Raw genomic sequence first — 15,441 nt, 5'->3', positions numbered from 1 at the left:
GTTATCGACCCTCTAATGTATCTGGCCAATTGTACAAGACCCGGAATTGCATTTGCTGTAAATTTACTGGCAAGATATAGTTATGCTCCTACTCAATGACACTGGAATGAAATTAAGCACATTCTACGCTATTTGAGAGGTACATCTGATTTGAGTCTATTCTACTCATTTGATTCCAAATCTCAATTAGTAGGATATGCAGATGTTGGATATCTATCTAATCCTCACAATGCTAAATCTCAAACTGGATATGTATTTTTTTACGGAAAAACTGCTATATCTTGGAAATTAGTAAAGCAGATGATTACAGTAACATCCTCCAATCATTCTAAAATATTAGTTATCCATGAAACTAGTAGAGAATGCGTATGACTCAGATCAATGATTTTTCATATTCAAGCAAATTGCGGTCTTCAATCAATCAAGGATATTCTAACAGTTTTATATGAAGACAATGCTGCATGTATAGCTTAACTAAGATGATGATACATAAAGAGTGACAGAATAAAGTATATCTTTCCAAAATTCTTCTACACACATGAACTCCAAAAATATGGTGATATAAATGTTTAACAGATTCGATCAAGTGATAATCTTGCAGATTTGTTAACCAAAACTTTGCCTACTATAACATTCAAGAAATTAATTAATCTTATCGAAATGAGACATCTTAAAGATTTTAATAGAAGGAGTTAATATATGAGTGACATCCAAGAGGGAGTATTATGAAATATATGTATGTCACCCCATCTTCCATCTCTTAGATTTTCACCCCAATAAATACTTAACTATCCATATTGCCTTATAAAAGGACACCCTCCCCTTCTACTTTGGGACACATACATTTGATGCTTCCATGTAAGTAGATATATAGTGAGGATAAGAGAAGAAGAGTGATAAAGTGAATAGAGATATTTTGTGGAGGGATAAAGAGAGAAGTGATATTTTGTACATGGTCGGTTCCAAACAATCTTATAATTCCACCTGAGATAGTGAAGTTTTTGATCCCATTCATCCGTAGAGTAGGTATATCCAAATAACATAAAATTTTTGTCTCGTCTTTATTTATTTTCTACATCTTTTATAACAAATTATAAAATATGGTTCATTTTGAGTTGGTTTGATTATTGAGGGAGTTGGGTTATATTGGCGGTTTAACCTTTTCAAAGAAGAAGAGTTAGAAGAATTAATGTAAAGGAATATATGAGTTTAAAAATTAGAAAAACATGAAAATATACATCACCTTGAAAATAAAAGTTTCATTAAAGTTAAATAAATATTAAATTTCTAATTTTTTTTAAAAATAATAATATCAATTATCTTACTAATATATTTAGGCATCTTTACTATTATTTCATTAACATTCGATTTGAATTGTAACGGGTAGGTCTTACATTAACCCTATAATACAACTCATATTTTTAATTTATACATAAATTAAATCTTCAACTACTCTAGGAAGCCATTATATTAATTTTTCATTTAATGAGGTTCCTTGATTTTATTTTAATTTTTTTTTCAACCAAACTCGAAGAATGATCCTTGAGTTTGCACTTACTATGTTTTTGAGAGGCTGAAACTCTAATTTTGCTCAATTTTTTTGGGGGAAAATTGTAACCGGAGTTCAATTCAAAAGATTTTAAAAAATTGTGAAAAAAACTCGAATTTCGGTCCCAGAAAAAGAAATACGAAACCCGTTTGGCTTCAAGGGAACCCCTCCTGCAACAGTCCGTCGAGCGGAGGCAGAGGCGCACTCAGAGAGAGAGAGAGAGAGAGATGGAGGGAGCGTCGTATCAGAGGTTTCCGAAGGTGAAGATCAGAGAGGTGAAAGATGACTACATGAAGTTCGAGCTCCGGGACACCGACGCCAGCATGGCCAACGCCCTCCGTCGCGTCATGCTGGCGGAGGTGCCCACCATCGCCATAGACCTGGTGGAAATCGAGGTCAACTCCTCCGTCCTCAACGACGAATTCATCGCCCACCGCCTTGGCCTCATTCCCCTTACCAGTGACCGCGCCATGAGCATGCGCTTTTCCCGTGACTGCGACGCCTGCGACGGCGACGGTCAGTGCGAGTTCTGCTCCGTCGAGTTTCACCTCCAGGCCCGCTGTATTAACGACCAGACCCTGGATGTCACCAGCAAAGATCTCTACAGCTCTGATTCTACTGTCGTTCCTGTCGATTTCTCTGATTCTTCTGGTTTCGACTCCTCCGAGCAGAGGTCTGACGACACATTTCTCTCTCTCTCTCTCTCTCTCTCTCTCTCTCTCTCTCTCTCTGTCGTCTTACATATTGCCTTATTTATTTATTTATTTTTTCATTTTGGGTCGTAATGCAATATTCTCATTTTTTTTTTATCAATATTTTGCGTTTAAGATCACACTGAATTTTTTTATTTTTTGGGAGGCTTGAGTGGAAATTTCCCAAATTATTCCGCTCTTCAGCTGGAATGAGAAATTACACCGAAATTTGTTATAGTTTTTGTTACATTATGCTCCAATTGGTTGTTGAGAAGGGAAATAAATGGGAAGGAAAAAAAATCAGAAATTTATATATCTTTTAAGTTTAGGAAATGGGAAAAAAGCAACTGAATGGTGCATAATATGATTTAAGTTGAGGTTTTCTTTCTGAAGGGCAGCATGTGTGCTTTATTTTGTTCTTGCATCCCTTTTTATTTTTATTTTTATTTTTATTTTTCATTTCCGCTGTTTATAGCAGCGTGAGTAAGCCCAAGGATTCTGATGTTGATATTCTTATGTTTCATTTTAATCACTTATCCTTCTCCATAGTTGGTGACTGGATATAAAGCTGTTTATTTTCAATGTAGGTTGCATTGAAAATTTGCAACATTTGGGGTTTGTAGGATTGTGGAATACAGTTCTCATTTTCCATTTTCAAAATTTCAAATCATTTGAAAATGCCACCTGTTTTCCCGTCCTTAATGTTTGTATTGAAAAGCTGGACAACATCTTTTTTTTTTTGTTTCGCAGCTTTCCCGTATAAATACTGGAGAATGGGAAAACAGTGGCATTTTCATAAATATTTGGAAACTGAAAATAGAAATAAAAACTATTTTTTACAGCTGCACATGCCCTTAGGATTGCTAGCGATTTATTGAATCCAGAAATGGATAGAAATGTTTATCGTGAAATGATGAGTTAACTTTGCACGTAGGGGTATAATAATTGTAAAGTTACGTCGTGGGCAAGAACTGAGATTAAGAGCGATAGCCAGGAAAGGAATTGGGAAAGATCATGCAAAATGGTCACCTGCTGCAACTGTCACTTTCATGTATGAACCAGAGATCCACATCAATGAGGATATGATGGAAACATTGACGCTGGAGGAGAAAAGAAGTTGGGTTGAAAGTAGCCCTACCAAAGTGTTTGACATTGATGCTAACACCCAACAGGTACAATAATTATTCTGCTCATCCTTATAATGTCTTTTCTGTTGCTTGTTAGAGTTTAGATTTATCTAGACTGTTGCTGTAGATTGATGTTTTATGGGGTTTTGATTTGTAATTTTATGTTGTTTGCATTTCTATATATTGTCCTTATGATGCTTACGCTACAAGCCTTCCAACTTTATTTATCTTCTTGCTGAAACTGCAGAAAAGAAATGGTGCTTTGTGGATTTGCACTTTGCAGTACCTAAGTATTTGATTTAAGATTCTTATCTTTTCAAGGTTGCAAGTCCTAAAAAAATTGCTTGTTTATGGCACATCACCCTTTACAAAATGTCTAGGTTGAATAGTAGTATACTGAAAATAATTTGAAAATGCATGCCACAAAATGAATAAATAAATAAATAACGTGCTCATCCTAAAACCTCACCAAAAAAGGGGTTGAGGGCAGCTTGGGGGGAGGATTGATGGTGGTAAGTAAAAAAAAAATTATTATTGTGAATAATTTAGAATTTATTTTTTTCCTTGGAGAGGACAAGATATCCTCCTTCACAGCAAAAACATAAGGAAAAAGAATTGATGTACTTACAGCAATGGTGGCTTCCAATCCCTTTGGATATCAGACAGCAAAGTACCCTCAAAACCCAAAAGAATAAGCCCAAAATGCAGCCAAAAATGAAGCTTTCTACCAAATAAAATGCATTGGAGTCTTCTGATCTCCGAATATCTTGCGTTCTTTTCAAGACAGAGAGTCCACAATATAGCGAGAACAACACAAAACCAAAACCTTTTCCTTTTCTCTTCCTTCCAAAGCCCCAAAATTGTATTGATAGAAAATCATAAGTAGTCTTTGGAGCCACCCAATCCTCACTGCTGCAGGCAAACAAATTATTCCACAGCGCCCTGGCCACCTCACAATGTAGGAATAATGACAATTAGTCTCATTTCCCTTTCCACACAAGAAACAGAAGCAAGTCATTTGTATTTACCGAGCTGAGAACTAAAGTCCATTGAAAGCTCGAATCTTAGAAGCAATAGCAATCTTCCACGCTATTTTATTCAGATGAAAAGGACTGGGAATAATAGGTTTGGCCAGATGAACAAAAAATGACTTTGAACCCGCAGAGTCCCCAATTCAAAGGCTACTATCCCACGTAGTCCTTGGTTTTGGGATGGGATGAATTTATAACGCTCATCAGGCTAGTGAGCTCTTCTATCTCTGTCTTATTGAGATTCCTAAAGAAATGGAAGTCCTGAGACACAAGACCCTTCTCAAAAGAATAGAGTACAAAAATAGGAGCATAATGTGCAGATGATAGTATACAATCGTGGCACAAGGTATCCAAGCAAGTCATTTGTATTAACCCTTTTGAGAGCTAAAGTCCATTGAAAGCTCAAATCTTAAAAGGAACAGCAACCTTACTTGCTATTTTATTTAGATGGAAAGGTTTGGGAATATGAGGTTTGGTTAGATGAAACAAAAAATGACTTTGAAACCGAAGAGTCCCCATTCCAAAGGCTACTATCCCCCTATCCCTAGTTTTGGGAATGAATGAATTCAAAATGCTCAATAGGCAAGTGAGCTCTTCTATCTTTGTCTCTCATTGAGACTCCTAAAGAAATGGATGTCCTAAGACACAAGACCCCCTCTTAGAAGAGTAGAATTCAGAATAGGAGCATCATGTTCAGATGAAAGTCTATAAAATCGAGGCACAGGTATTCCAATGAAGTCTCACCCACTCAAATATCTTCCCAAAAGCGAACCCTATCACCAACACCAACAGAAAAACGAATGAGAGGAAAGAAAAAAAAAAAAAAAAAACAGAAACTGAGAGACAAATTTCCAAGGGCATGCATGAGATCCAATTCCACTCCCCTTATTATCCCACCCATTCGTATGAATACCATACATACTCTTTATTACTTCATGCTGTAAGGAACCAAACTCTAGCAGGAATCTCCATAACTATTTGCCTATTAAGAAATGTTTTTAGAAACAAAACTATTGATGTCTAGGCCTCCCTCAGATTTTGGTCTCTTAACCGCTTTCCAACTGAAAAGATGATCCCTCTTATCTTCCCCAATACCAAACCATAAAATATCTATCATAAGCTTCTCTAAATTCCTGGCTACTTCCATAGGAATTTTAAGAAGAGAGGTAGTAAACAAGAATATAGAGAGACAAGCGCTGATGAGAATAATACTAACACCCAAGGAAATAGAGCCTTCTTCCACCCTTCTAGTCTCTTCCCTACTCTCTCAAGCACCAGATCACAAAAAAGCGGTGGAAAAAGGATTACCCCCAAGAGGAAGTCCAAGATATGAAATGGGCCAAGACAAGAAATCTCACTCCACAAGAGATCTAAAATCCTCCAATTCCCTATTGCTCAAACTAACACCATCCAAACCACCTTTAACCAAATTAATGTTTAGTACTGAAATCGTCTCTAAATGTTTTAGCAAAGTGAGTACCTTTTAATTTCTCTGTACTATTCTTGAAAAAGAAACTAGTATCACCTGCAAATTGTAAGTGAGACACCTTCACCTCATCCCTACCTACCCCTCCAGACCCCTAATCACCATAATGCTGAGCTTGCGACACCAGCCTCCTCAAACCATCCACTACAAACGTGAACAAGAATGGAGATAATGAATCCCCTTGTCTTAACCCCCTAGACATCTCAAACCACTCCCTAGGCTTACCATTAATAATTACAAACAAATTGGCTGATCTAAGGCAACCTTTGATCCATTTATGCCATAAGAACCCAAAGCCCTTCTTAACCATTGCCTTATACAGGTTTCCCAATTAACCATATAATAAGCTTTCTCAAAATCTAATTTAAAAATAATGCACTGATTACCTCTCTTTTAACATCCTGTACCACTTCATTAGCTATCAGAACCGCATCCAAAGTTTGTCTCTTTAAAAAGTGCGAACTGGGCTAATGTAATAGTATCCCCCTATACCTCCCTAAGTCTCCTTGCCTTTATATTTTATTGTTAGCTTTTAAGGATATGGGAATCAACTATTTAGGATTCGAGACTTGGACATCCACACACGTTCACTCAACGCTAGTAAGAGTTAGGTTCAATTGCTTAAGTTCGATAATGTGAACCTTCTGTGTTATTATACTTTGTCAGGCGCTACATTATTAAGATTTATATTTATATGGATAAGTACGCATCTATGAAGGAGCCTTGTCCATGTTAGTCATTTTTTGGACACCCTTTTGACACTCCTCTATGTTTCTTTGACGCACCAATAAATTGAATATTATAGGTATACTTGTGGTTTAGAAAATAATTATGACGTTTGTTTATTTAAAATCATTATAAACTTGGCTACATTTACAATAGAAGTTACAAAAATTCTTTGGATTTGTGGCATTGTATAAATGCTAGGGTATATAAACTGCACAATTATTTGGCTTGCTTGTAAATGGGTGGGATTCTATTTTGGGAATACAATGTTCTTTTGATAGTCCTTGGAGGTGTGTTTCACAACTCTAGTCTCTCTTTATTCCTTATACTAATTTTGTTACGGGGAATGGTTCTCTTATTTGTTTATGGGAAGATAATTGGGAGGGTAACTTTGCGCCTTTCATTTCTTTTCCTTTTTTGTATTTTCTTACCTTGGTGTATGATGGTGTCATTTTTTTGCGATCTTAAATTGTCAAAGTTTCTTTTGGGATTTCCTTTTTCACAAATCTGTTAATGATAGGGAAATGGAGGAGCTCTATTCTTTTTTGTTGTTGTTGAGGCCTACTTTCCTTCCAATAAGTGAGGATTGATGGTTGTCATTGGACAAGAATTTTTATTGTGAATAATTAAGAATTTCTTTTTGACCTTTAGCTTTTGCCTTGGAGAGTTTTGCTTCAAAAAGCCTTGGGATTTATTGAGTTTTTTGACATTTGTAAAGTCTTTGTCTTCCTCACTTGTGACGTTCTAAGAGTTAGTCTAAGAAGGGTGTTTCTTATGGAGGATTGTTCTTTTGCTTTGTATCAAGGTGCTTGCTGCAAGAGCTATGAGAATCTTTAAATAATTAGGGACTAGTTGGACAAGGTGTTGAGAAGAAGGCTTTTATTGTTTATTGTTAGCTGTGAGGGATATGGGAGTCAATTATTTAGGATTAGAAACATGGACATTCATGTGCATTCACTTAACTCTCGTAAGTGTTAAGTCAGTTGCTTAAGTTTGATAACGTGAACCTTTTGTGTATTATACTTTCTCAGAGGTTAATTAAGATTCATGTTCATATGGATAAATACACATCCATGTAGTGCGAACATATAAAGGAGCCTTGTCCATGTCAGACGTTTATTGGACATCCTTTTGACACTTCTCAATGCTTCTTTGATAGTCTAATTCCAATAAATTAAATATTATAAATATAGTGTGTGGTAATGGTTCCGAATAAAGTGCAGGTTCAAAATTTTGCTCTTGGATATTCGGAAATGAGTATTGGGGAGGACTCTAAACATTCTGCTAATGGAATCCAAATCCAGCATACAATTTTCTGAGATTTGAGTTGGAATGACCAACAAGTTCAGAATTCTAGCAGCATATTATATTCTAAACAAGATCATGGGGTGACAATTGTGTCAAGTATTGAGGAGGTATTAGAAGGCGGTTAGAAAAAGAGTAAAAAATAAGACGCTGGGTCTGCGGAGAAATCTGACCATCAGAGTCTTAATGTTGATAGATTTGAGGGTAAAAAAGTTTATGCTCATAGCAGGGCAGCTTGTATGGGTGCTGAAATGAAGGTTTTTGAAGAAAAGAGAGAAAATTCTGGTGAGTCAGTGCTTAAGCTATCAAGGAGAAATTCTAAAGGAGAGTTGAGTTCCACCTTAGTTAAAAAAAAGAAGGCTGGATGCAGTAATGAGGTTAGTAAAGGAAAGGTGGGACCCGGGCGGGTGGGGGAGATTTTTCAGATTCAGAGAGTGATAATATTAGTGGGTTTGATTGTAGTGAGGGGTTGTTATTGTTATTGAATGAGATTCGAGAACAATATGGGTACGTTGGTGGTGCTTGCTATGAAATAAGGGATTTATCATATGTCCATCCACCCATTGGAAGGCTTGGAGGGAGTTTCTATTTTTGACAACAATAGGTTGGTGAACATGTTACGGAGTAGGGATGGAATTTTTCCTACAACCATGATGGAGATTCCTTAGAAGGATTTAGAAGCTCAAAATCTTTTGCATAAAATATATTAAGTGACATTGCAGGAAATGAAGTGTGTGTGGATGGTGGTAAAATATGAAGGGATAAAGGGAATTAGCTAATTTGAAGAGCTCAGTAAACTATGATGGAAAGGGTTGGAAAAGGGGGTTCTTTGGCTAATGTTGTTTAGTTTTATATTTATTTGTTTATCTCTCTCTCTCTCTCTCTCTCTTTGGTTATTTGGTGTACTTTTTGTCCTCGCATGTTGTACCTTCTTTTCTTTTCATATAATATATCTTCTTTTGTTATAAAAAAATTATTACATTTGTTTACTTAAAATCATAATAAACTTGGCTACATTTACAATATAAGTGATTATGTTAAAAAATTCTTTGGATTTGTAGTATAAATGCCCGGATGATAAGACCATGCAATTGTTTGGCTTGCATGAAAGTTGATGCGATACTAATTTGGGAATACAATGTGCTTCTGATAGTCCTTGGAGGTGTATTCACAACTCTACTCCCTCTTTAATCCTCATACCAAAATTGTTGTGGTGAATTGTTCTCATATTTGTTTATAAGAAGATAATTGGGTGGGAGACTTTGCGCCTTTCATTTCTTTTCCTTGTTTGTATCGTCTTTCCTTTGTGCATAATGGTGTCATGTCTTCTTTCTTGATCTCGGATTTCCAAAATTTCTTTTGAGATTTCCTTTTTATAAGTCTCTTAATTATAGGGATTTTCAGTCCTGAGTATTATATTCTTTCGGGATGTATTCTTGCAAATCGTTTTCTGGGCATTTGATTCGTGCTAATATGTCCGTTCCACTTCGTTTCAACGAAAGAGAGGTTGATAAGCTTACTATTCTTCTTTATTTGTTGGATTAGGATAATCCTTCTATTAGTTTTTTTTTTTTTGATGAGCAAAGAAAATTATCAGAAAAATGATGGGCATCAAGAAGATGCCAGTCAGGTACACATAGAAAACTAAGAAAAACAAAACACCAATCGCTGAAGTACATTGAGAATATCCAGAATTACAGCAAAGTCTCTCTCAGATATCCCACTATGCGAACTAGAGATCATAGAAATCGAGATATTGACAGTGTGTAGAGAAGAGTTCATCCCATTGGAAGCCCTTCTGTTTCTTTCTTTCTAAACCACCTAAAAAAATAGTGAGGGGAATAAGGGAAAGAGCTCCCTTTTTGAGTTTGTTGGAGCGGGTCCCTTTCCAAGCTCAAATCTCACCTTTTACCGAAGCTGCAATGACCCAATTTTGACTGACCATGGAAATGGCCAAGCTCCAGAGGTTCCTAGTCTAGGGGCAGTGAAGGAGGATGTGATCCATAGATTCCACTTCATCAAGTGACAGGAAACACCCCTTCACAATAGTGGAAGTGTGAAACCCTTTTTTTGGAGGTTGTCAAGAGTTATCTTCCCAAGAGCAGCCTCCCAAGTAAAACAGCAACCTCGCAAGGGGCTGCTGTTTTCCAAATGGGCTTCCAGGGAGGAGAACTGATGCATTTCACTTGGCAAGGTGGTTATAATAAGATTTGACTATGAAAGTTCCTTCCTTGCTCAGGGACCATATGGGTTTATTGGAGTCGTCCTGGCTCTGAACATTGTAAAGGATACTGTAAAAATTTATGAGAGTATCTATCTCCCAATAAAGAACACTCCTGATCAGGGGGATACTTCAAATGGCCCCATGGATTGAGCATCCTCAGTGATGGCAAATGATGGCATTTTTATAACATGCAAGTTTGTAAATAGATGGGAATGAGGCACTAAGCTGGTAGCCACTGCAACAGATGTAATGCCAGAAAAACACATCCACCTGTGAGAAAAGTTCTCCCACGCTCCTGTTAAATTTCCAGACACTTGTACCATAGCCATCAGATGCCTCCCCGGAGGCCCAACATTGTGGTGAAGGCCATATTTAGTAGCAATAACTTCCTGCCTAAATTTCTTTTTTCCTCAAACATGAACCTCCAGAGCCCCTTCCCCAAGAGTGCCTTGTTAAAAGAAGGGATCTAAGTCCAGGACAACCTTTTGCATGGGTTGTTGGACCACCACCCATGTCACTAGACGATAATTGAAATCCTCTCCTGTGTTTCCCAAAGGGAATCTTCTTTGAATGCCCTCCAATTTACTGGCCACTGTACTAGAGATGGGCAATAGAGGCATAAAAAAACTAGGAAATTGGCTAAGGTGATTTCGATAAGAGCGAGTTTGCCACCCTTGGAAAAGTCGTTCCTTTTCCGACTAGCCGTTTTCCTTTCAAATATGCCAATAATAGGATCCCAAACACCCTGGTCTTTAAACTTGGCTCTTAGAGGGAGTTTTAAGGTAAGAAATAGGAAAGCTTTCAAGGTTGCAGCCTTGGATGCTTGCGAGGAGAGGGCCACAATCACAGGCCCCATAGCAATGATAACACTATTCCCCAAGTTCACCTTCAGATCTGTGACTGCTTCAAACCCAAGAAGGATGCATCTGAGGTTAAGAATTTGCTGTGGATCGTCCTCACAAAATATAAATGTTGTCAGAAAAAAAGAGATGAAGCCTGCAAAATTACCATTGCTCCCTCCAATGTTAAGCCCCTTGAGCAGGCCGCCTTCCTTTGCTTTGGATATCATATGACTCAGAATCTCCATAACCAAGATAAATGAGAGGGGTGGGGGGAGAGGATCTCCTTGCCTCAAATTGCACAGAGATCTGAAAAAATCCATAGGGCAGCCATTAAGCCGCACAGAGAATGAAGGGTCAGAAACACAATGACTGATTCAACTGCACCAAATTTATCCAAAACCAATTCTTTTGAGAGTATAAAGCAGACAGTTCCAGTTCACAGGTCAAGGGCCTTTTGCATATCCAATTTACAAATGGTTCCTCTTTTTCCTCCCTTTAAATAGGTATCCACAGCCTCACTCACAATGGGGGCAGCATTCATGATCTGTCGGCCAGTCACAAAGGCATGCTGTTTTCTTCCCAATCACTTGTGATATTGCCAATTTGAGCTTGGCAGATAGAATTTAGGAGAGGAGTTTATACATGCTACCAAATTACTGATGGAATAAAAATCTTTTATGCTTAGAGCTTCCTCTCTTTTCGGGATTAGAGAGACAAAGGTTGAATTGATGCTAGTCACAAATCTGCCTGAGCTTTGAAATCTTTAAAGATTCCAATAATGTCTTGTTTTAGGAAGTCTCAATTCCTTTGGAACAATGCCATGTTAAAACCGTCAGGTCTTGGGGTCTTGTACCTGTAGCTCTTGAGAGCTAAAACTATTTCCTCTACCTCAAACTGTCTCTCAGGCCACGGAGCCTTGGAGTAACTCAGTTTTTTGAAAGAGATACTGTTAACAGTTGGTCTCCAAGATTTCTTATTGTAATATAAATTTCTGTAGTAATTGCAAGTTCCCCTTCAAATATCTCCCTCTTCCTCAAGGAGTGTGCCTTCTACTTCAACTTTTGTCAGCAAATCAAATCTTTGATGCACGTTAGCTGGATGGCGGAAAAAACTGGTGTTCCTGTCTCCTGCTTTCAACCAAAGGGCCCTAGATTTTTCTCCAGGCTATCTCCTCCAACTAATCTCAGGAAAGTCTTTCTTGAGAGCAATTCAAATGACTCTATCTTCAGCATTAAAGCGTCCTCTAAACTCCTGATTGCCAAGCTCCTTTATGCCTTTCATGATCCCTCATTTTCCCTCTGATATTGCCAAAGATATTTTTATTTCATGACTTTTAGATTTTCTTTTAGCAATTTTAATTTTGATATGGCCCGCACAGCTGGCCTTCCCTTCAATTCTCATGTTACTCCACCAATTCTTTACTAGATCGCGAAAACCTTTGTGTTTAAGCCACATGTTCTCAAAACAGAAGGGGGTTGGCCCCCACCTGATTCCTCCCATGTCAAGTAAGGTGGGAAAGTGTTCTGAAATGGGCCGATAAGGATTGTGTCACTTTCGAAAAATGTTCCTCCCAATGAAAGGAGATAAGGAATTTATTGATCCTTGACTGAGAGGGGGACTCCCTAAATTTAAACCGCATGAAAGAGCCTTTAATGAGGGGGTGGTCAATGAGGTTACTCACAAAGTCATGAAATTCCTGCACATTGGATGCGTCTGAGGATCTCCCACTCCTTTCATACGGACACAAAACCAGAAAATATCCCTCCCCCTTTCCCCCCCAAAAAATCCCAGGGGGCCTTCCCATTTATTTATAATTTCCACAAGATCATTCCAAAAGAGATGGCTGGAAGGGCCTTCTCTAAGACCATAGACCCTGGTGTAAATCCTCAAGAAGTTGCCATCCAAGTTCTTGAACAAGCAAGACACCAAGAAGGAATTAATGGAATGATCAAGTAATTCTGCAACCCAATGGTTCCACATTATGAGAATCCCTCCTGCTGTTCCTGTAGCTTTTAATGCAATCCATCTGTAGCTTTTTGCACCTCATAAGCTATTTACCAACCAGCAGTTTTGAGTTTTGACCTTAGTTTCCCGAAAACAGATGACATCCCCTTCCAATCATTGAGAATTTGAGAAAGGATCTAATAATTGCTTTTTTGGCCTTGTCGTTTAGTCCTCTTACACTCCCAGAGATTATTTTCCTCAACATAAGTCCACAATAGTCCTGCTACTACTAGCAGCACCCGTGTCTGAAGCTCTATCTTACTTATCACAGTTGATGGAACATTCCAGTCTTTTTAGCTCCCTATTCGTGTCTTTTTTGCGGTTGCTACCCTGTTGTTTTTTCTCGCCAACCAATCCTTCATCTCTTCTCCTTTTTTTTTATTCCCAATTTTCTCAAGGAGACACAAGGCCCTTTTCTCAAAACCTCAAAGGAAACACCAATGGCCTGACCCACTAAATTCATTTTGTTGAGAACCTAATCTGAAACCTTCAACTTGAAGGTGGAAGTGCCAAAATCCAGTTGATTAAGATCAGTCAAGGGAATAGAGGGGTGGAAGTCTGCAGCATTAGAAGGATCAGGCTCCTCCATAGGGATGATAGCTAGATTGTCCATCTGATTCCCATGCTGCAAAAACTCCTCCCTTTGCTGATCTTCGGCCAAGACAATAGTCGAAGGCGAAGGATGATCAAGACGAGGGACAAGGATTCTAAAAAGAGGCTTAGGCCTTGCTTCTGGATGGGCCAACAGAAGAAGGGAAAGGGGAGAAGGCATTAGGCTTGGAAGGTGGCAAAATTCTAAAATGATGAAGAGGGGGGGGGGGGGGGGGGGGGGAATGGGCCTGCTGAAAGATAAGATCCTGCATCTCTGAAACAAGTAAAAAATTTTCGCTGAGGTGGATAAGGCCCAGGAAACTCAAAAACAGTTGACTGCAGGTGGACCTGAGATCCACCACGAACAGCAATCGCAAAGGAGTGCGTGCCTCCACTCATCATCTCCAATGCCAGCAACTTGGAGATGGAGAAGTTCGGGCAGCCACTGCAATGAGGGCAGCCACATGAGGCTGTTGTTGAAGGAGTAATGCTGACTTGATATTTCGAAAGGGGAGGAAACTTGATTAGAGCCTTTGAATTCTCCAAATTGGGTCTGGAGTGAGCATGGTGGCTGGGGAGTTTGTCTGCCTAGCTCCAACAAGGCTACAAAGAACTTGAACCACCCTTCTGAGCCAAAACCCTTGGGGAAGGCTACGAGTCTACGACCCTCCGTCCACCTTCATTAGTCTTTGTTAGGGCAGGAAATCTGCTAAATCTTTTTTTTTGCAGGGGTCAAGTTGAAGGGTCTTCTTCTTTTCACTGATGCGTTTCCTCCCAGAAGAGGGAAGACATCCCTCCTTACAGCAGCCCCAGAACTCCTTGAGCACTAAGAGGAGCCATTCGACTTCCCCCTTTCTCTAGGAAGATCGACGTTTTCCTTCCTTTTTGATTCTCAGTAATCTGGTGGAGATTGACCCTGTCCCCTTCAATTGCAAGGTTGAACGACTGTCACTTGATGAAAATAGAGATTATCCTATTACCTCTCGTGGCAGCGTTGCCAGGTGTCACGGTCCGCCTTTTTCACACCGTTGTGAAGGGCCGTGCGGCGCTAGCTAAAGCACTCTTGCTTAACTAGCCAGCCTATCGTTTACCAACATTCATCCACGAAGCACTTTCATTAACATTCAATCAGATAGCAGCGGAAATTATAATCAATTCATGAAAGCCGTGGCAACCAAGCAGTAAATATTGAAGCAAACGTAATTCATTAACAAATCCTCCGTTGACATGTTGTACTTAGCGAGGGAGGCAAGTAGGCTAAGCACGTTGACAATTGCTAGTGAGTTTTACAATGATTGATGAACACTCACCCTCCCCTAAAGAGCTTTCTAGGCCATTCTCACTCTGGCACTAGGAAACATCAAAGTGACCGAGGAGTCATACTGCCTTATTTGGCTTACAATGAAATAAATACTAGAAAATAACCCTACACTAGTATTTACATGATGGAAACCCATCCCAAACACACGAGATAAGCAGTCATAGGCAAGCATAATGCCCTGAACAAGCTTAGCCCGTGACACCAGGCACAAGGCAGCAGAGGTGCGATGTTTAGGGGATTTATTAGTGAGGATGAGAGAATGTGGGAGGGTGATTCTTCAGTTTCTTAGGGTATGTTTACTTTTAAATCTTTTCTGTCTCACCTTTTGAAATCTCCCTCTTCAAACCTTTTTCTTTCTAGGAACATTATTTGGAGGGCTAAGGTGCCTGGAAGATTTGACCTTTTTGTCTGTATCATGATCCCTAGAAAGGATTAACAGTTTAACACACATGATTTGCTTTAGAGGAGAAGGCCCTATAAGGCTCTCAGTCCTGTCATGTGTACCATGCGCTGTGAAAGCAACGAAATGGATGCCCATCTCTT

The 15,441-nt window shown here is 38.9% G+C and overlaps 1 protein-coding gene across 1 annotated transcript in view; it reads left to right on the top strand.

Moving 5' to 3' along the window:
* Positions 1-1,497: 1,497 nt before the first annotated feature.
* LOC131154894 (DNA-directed RNA polymerases II, IV and V subunit 3-like) overlaps positions 1,498-15,441 on the top strand; it is a 31,876-nt gene continuing 17,932 nt past the window's right edge. Inside the window, exons 1-2 of the mRNA XM_058107705.1 lie at positions 1,498-2,222; positions 3,176-3,413. Coding sequence (XP_057963688.1) covers positions 1,777-2,222; positions 3,176-3,413 — 684 coding nt within the window. The 5' untranslated portion in view covers positions 1,498-1,776. The remainder of the gene's footprint in view (positions 2,223-3,175; positions 3,414-15,441) is intronic.

The sequence above is a fragment of the Malania oleifera genome, chromosome 5, assembly GCF_029873635.1.
Source record: "Malania oleifera isolate guangnan ecotype guangnan chromosome 5, ASM2987363v1, whole genome shotgun sequence".
Classification (NCBI taxonomy): domain Eukaryota; kingdom Viridiplantae; phylum Streptophyta; class Magnoliopsida; order Santalales; family Ximeniaceae; genus Malania; species Malania oleifera.
This window is presented reverse-complemented; position numbering and strand designations above follow the sequence as displayed.